Source organism: Neophocaena asiaeorientalis, unplaced genomic scaffold, assembly GCF_003031525.2.
Source record: "Neophocaena asiaeorientalis asiaeorientalis breed wild unplaced genomic scaffold, Neophocaena_asiaeorientalis_V1.1 scaffold823, whole genome shotgun sequence".
NCBI classification, from domain to species: domain Eukaryota; kingdom Metazoa; phylum Chordata; class Mammalia; order Artiodactyla; family Phocoenidae; genus Neophocaena; species Neophocaena asiaeorientalis.
This window is the reverse complement of record NW_020172767.1, coordinates 132,604-137,522: the sequence shown is the minus strand read 5'-3', so window position 1 is coordinate 137,522 and position 4,919 is coordinate 132,604. Positions and strand designations below refer to the sequence as shown.

Sequence of the window (4,919 nt, the reverse complement as noted above, 5' to 3'; positions counted from 1 at the left end):
TTGGAGAAAGTGTTCCTGGCTGGACATGCGTTCCGCTTTACGGACGAGCAAGACTACCCCTTTTGGTCTCCCCTCCCTCTTTAGGTAACGATGAAGTGACAGATTTGAACTAGTAGTACAAGGGATATCTGCTCACTTGCCGGCTCACCCTTCTTGTAAAAGCCATTTCTATAAGCCAGAACGCTTCAAAAATAGTGAAATTTCAAATGTTCCCTCTTTGCACTTCTGCTGCTTGGATCTTGTGTTTGGCAGTGGTGACAGTATTTTTGTCTCTAACATAGTAAAACAGATGACCAGCTAGCCTTAAGTCGTTGGTTTCAAGCTTCAGCCATCCACCTGCGCCCTCTACAAATGTGTCCTCCCCGTTATGTGATTGTCGTTTTCAAAACGTGGTAGTTCTGAGTCGGAATATACCTCTAAGCCACCCCACTTGGGTTGGTTCCATTTGGACAACTTGATCTCTCTCAGAGAAGTAACTCGCAAACCAGCGCACTTCATGCTGGTCAAAAGTTAAATGACATGCGACAGTGAAACTGATTTCCTCCCCACTCTTCCTTCAGCTGCAAGTGGCATCTGGGGGGAGGAGGGTTCTTCCTAAATGGCCACCTTTGGTATATCTTGTATATATTCATTGTATTTGTTTTTCTTTCTCTCTTCCTTTCATTAGTCAAGATGGGTAAAGGTGATCCCAAGAAACCAAAGGGCAAGATGTCTGCTTATGCCTTCTTTGTGCAGACGTGCAGAGAGGAACATAAGAAGAAAAACCCCGAGGTCCCTGTCAATTTTGCAGAATTTTCCAAGAAATGCTCCGAGAGGTGGAAGGTATTTTTCTCTTGTGTCTTTCGAGCCAGTCCTAGTTGGATTTCACACTTTGTGCTTACTTACCTTCAGTGTAACCCCAGGTGGCTGTTTTCTTCCTCTTAGACTCGTCTTGCCTGTCTTTAGAACTTTGCATGTGTGCTTTTATTTTCGAAGAGTCTACCAGGGTTTAAGTCCCCTTTTGCAAGTGATTATAGCAGCTGCCACTTTAACTACAGGACAGCTGAACAGGTACGTGCTCACTGCATTGAGGACTTTAACAGGTCCTATTCTTTGCAGACAATGTCTGGGAAAGAGAAGTCTAAATTTGATGAAATGGCAAAGGCAGATAAAGTGCGCTATGATCGGGAAATGAAGGATTACGGACCAGCTAAGGGAGGCAAGAAGAAGAAGGACCCGAATGCTCCCAAGAGGCCACCGTAAGTGACTGTAGGATTCAGGATAACAGTTAAGAGCTTTCCTTCTGCTTGAAAGATTTTTTAAAAGATAACTTTACCTAAAAAATGTTGAGATACCTCTGCAAAACATTCTGTACTTTGAGCTTTAAAATGCAGGGCCAGGGAAGTCCGGAGTTACGGCTGTGCATGAGAGCTGTGCGCCTGGTTGGCTGTCGGCCTTTCCACTGGGAAGGAGGCAGACAGTCCAGTTGTGGGTGTCAGGGTCCATGGGTACGTTCTCTCCCCTCTTCCCAGGAACTGAGGAAGCACCATATATTTCTGAAGCGTCTTAAGCATTCTGGTACCTACAACTTTGTAACATTGCGCATGGCATCACACATTTCTTCACGTGGCAGGAGTCATAGTGGTAGGAACACGGGATTTCGACTTCACACGGGATTTCGACTTCAGCTCCCATTTTGGTGGGTTCTCATCTAACGTATACCATTCTCCCCTCCAAGGTCTGGATTTTTCCTGTTCTGTTCTGAATTCCGCCCCAAGATCAAATCTACAAACCCTGGCATCTCTATTGGAGATGTGGCAAAGAAGCTGGGCGAGATGTGGAATAACTTAAGTGACAGCGAGAAGCAGCCGTACATCAACAAGGCAGCAAAGCTGAAGGAGAAATACGAGAAGGTGAGAGGGGAATCAGTGTGCCCTGCGCGGGCTGGGGCCCCTGGGAGCCTGGATGGGGTGAGCAGTCAGCTGCCCTGGCTGTGGCTGGGCCGGGGGTGGCAGGCTGCAGGAACAGTCTCCACTCCACATCAGCCTGGTGTGCTGGTGGTCTGGCTTCCGACCGATGTTTGTATCTGGGGCAGCTTTTCAGGCAGGCCTCGAACTTGGATCATGTGGGATGCCCCGGGCAGAGGGTCCGATAGTGCTATTCACGGGACTTCGAGAGCCCTTGAACGCCCATTCACTCTGCAGTTGCAATGGCTGAGAACCCAGCTTGAATCTGGAAACAAATACTGGAAAGAGCAGCCCTGTCTTCCTCCCTCGTTTTCTTATTCTGGGGCCGGGACGGCTTTGCTTCTACCCTTGGCTCATTTGGAATGCGTCCCTGTTCCTTCCAGGATGTCGCAGACTATAAGTCTAAAGGGAAGTTTGATGGCGCCAAGGGCCCTGCTAAAGTTGCCCGGAAAAAGGTGGAAGAGGAAGATGAAGAGGACGAGGACGAGGACGAGGAGGAGGAGGAGGAGGAGGAGGATGAATAAAAGGAACTGTTGGCCTGTCTCCTTGTGAATTACCTTAGCGTAGTGGGCGCAGGGATGGCCGCAAGCTCTTGCCTGGGGTGTGCCTGTTGCCTCCATTAGGTTGAATTACCCAGTTGGATCATGATTCTATCGTAGTCTCTCAGAGTGCTCTAGCAATTGTCAGTGGTTTACGTGAAGTGGCCATGGGTGTCTGGAGCACCCGGAAACTGTATCAAAGTTGTACATATTTCCAAACATTTTTAAAATGAAAAGGCTCTCGTGTTCTCCTCACTCTGTGCACTTTGCTGTTGGTGTGACAAGGCATTTAAAGATGTTTCTGGCATTTTCTTTCTTTTTTTAATTTGTGAGGTGGTGTGTTAACTCTATGGTCATTGGCTAGGAATCCCGAGTTCTCAACTGTACATATCTATAGTTTGTAAAAAGAACAAAGCAACCGAGACACACTCTTGACGCTCCTTGCTTGGCGTGGAGGCTGTAGGAGCGATGCCTTCCGGAGGGGCCATAGCTCAGGGCGTGCACTGTGGGGCTGGACCTGTGGACACTGCAGTGGGCATCCATTTGGCTTCAGGTTGTCTTGTTTCTGTATATAGAGACATAGCATCCCGCTGCCATTCTTAGCTGTGGAAAAGGGGGGGGTCAGCTGGCATGAGAAGTGTTTTGGATCCTTTTTAGTTGAAGTGCAGTAGTTTTAAACTGTTTGTTTTTTAAACAAACCATAGAACTCTTCATTGTCAGCAAAGCCAAGAGCCACTGCATTGATGAAAGTTCAAGAACGTTCTGTACTAAACACGATCTGCAATGTTCTGTTATTTTTTTTTTGTATGTTTAGAGTGCTGAAATGTTTTTGAAGTTAAATAAACAGTATTACATTTCTAAAATCGTGCTCTATGATAGTCTAAATGTCTGACTCACAGCAGTCCTAGCAGGAGGACAACCTACCCCATGGTATCTGGTGATTAGCCTGGTGAATCTGGTAAATGACTGACCTACTGTGGCCAGCCTCCTGAGGATGGAGATTGGAAGAGGGCTACTTGAAGCTGCTGCATGATTTTGTTTGTGTCTGAGAGGCATTAAGATGCACATATGTACAATGGAATATTAGTCAGCCATAAAAAGAAACGAAATTGAGCTATTTGTAATGAGGTGGATGGACCTAGAGTCTGTCATACAGAGCGAAGTAAGTCAGAAAGAGAAAGACAAATACCGTATGCTAACACATATATATGGAATTCAAGAAAAAAAAATGTCATGAAGAACCTAGGGGTAAGACAGGAATAAAGACAGACCTACTAGAGAACGGACTTTAGGATATGGGGAGGGGGAAGGGTAAACTGACAAAGCGAGAGAGACGCATGGACGTGTATACACTACCAAACGTAAGCCGCATAGCACAGGGAGATCAGTTTGGTGCTTTGTGACCACCTAGAGGGGTGGGATAGGGAGGGAGACGCAAGAGGGAAGAGATGGGAACATATGTATAACTGTTTCACTTTGTTACAAAGCAGAAACTAACAACATTGTAAAGCAATTATACCCCAATAAAGATGTTAAAAAAAAACTGTTGAATATAGGCGCTAAGGTCATGGCACAAGCAAGATTTAGCACCTTTCAGAAGTTCCAAAAGGTGGGTGGTTAGGATTAAGGCTGACTACTGTGTAGGGTGTTTTTGTTTTTGCGTTTGGTCTCCCACTCTACCCTCCACGTTGTGGGTGTGAAATTCATTGGTAAACAGCAAAAAAAAAAAACCTTTTGGGCTTTATTTTTCCTTTCACCCCTTGTGGCTACCCCCCAGAACTCATACAATAACATTATTTGTTCTGCTCAACCATCAAGGTGGTCTTGAGCTGTAGCAACCTCTCCTGGACCCCAGTGAGGGGTGTGTGGAGGAGGGAGCAGTGTCCTTTTTTTCCCCTGACTTCAAGAAACCAAACACTCCAAGGAAGATGGCTGGGCTCCTGTTGCAGTTTCCATCATGGGGTACCTGCAGGGCAGGCTGATGGAATCAACTGCTTCCAAGGACTAAATGCATCAGAAGAGCCGTGTACCAGTGGTTTGACCTCTGGCAGGTAGATTGTTAAAATGTTAAATTGTTCAGCTGGAAGGGCCTTTTGTAAGTTTCCGCGGTTATTAACTGTTGGAAGATGAAGCGTTTTGTCTCAAGTTGGGCTGAGGGGTGAAGGCCATAGTGGCAGATGGTGATCTTAAATATTTTGAGCCCTGCTGTGTACGTGCATTGTAACCGTTGGCCGCAACGAAGTAGCTGAGTGTTGGTATTGCCCAGCGTTAGTCCGTGGATGTGTGTGTTGGAGACGGAAGCGCTCGGGTGTTTAATGACACTGAGGAGAAAGCAGTTTATTTAAAATTCGCTATTTAGAAGCTTGCATGTCTGCAGGCAGCATCCTCCACGTGCTGCCAGGGACGTGGTCATTGGTCAGTGGCCCGATCTCTA

The 4,919-nt window shown here is 46.5% G+C and overlaps 1 protein-coding gene across 1 annotated transcript; it reads left to right on the top strand.

Moving 5' to 3' along the window:
• Positions 1-667: 667 nt before the first annotated feature.
• On the top strand, positions 668-3,348 carry HMGB3 (high mobility group box 3). The gene is made up of 4 exons (XM_024740694.1): positions 668-822; positions 1,099-1,238; positions 1,718-1,892; positions 2,330-3,348. The coding sequence occupies exons 1-4, from the start codon at positions 673-675 to the stop codon at positions 2,468-2,470; spliced, it is 606 nt and encodes a 201-aa protein (XP_024596462.1). The 5' UTR covers positions 668-672; the 3' UTR covers positions 2,471-3,348.
• The last annotated feature ends 1,571 nt before the right edge of the window (positions 3,349-4,919 follow it).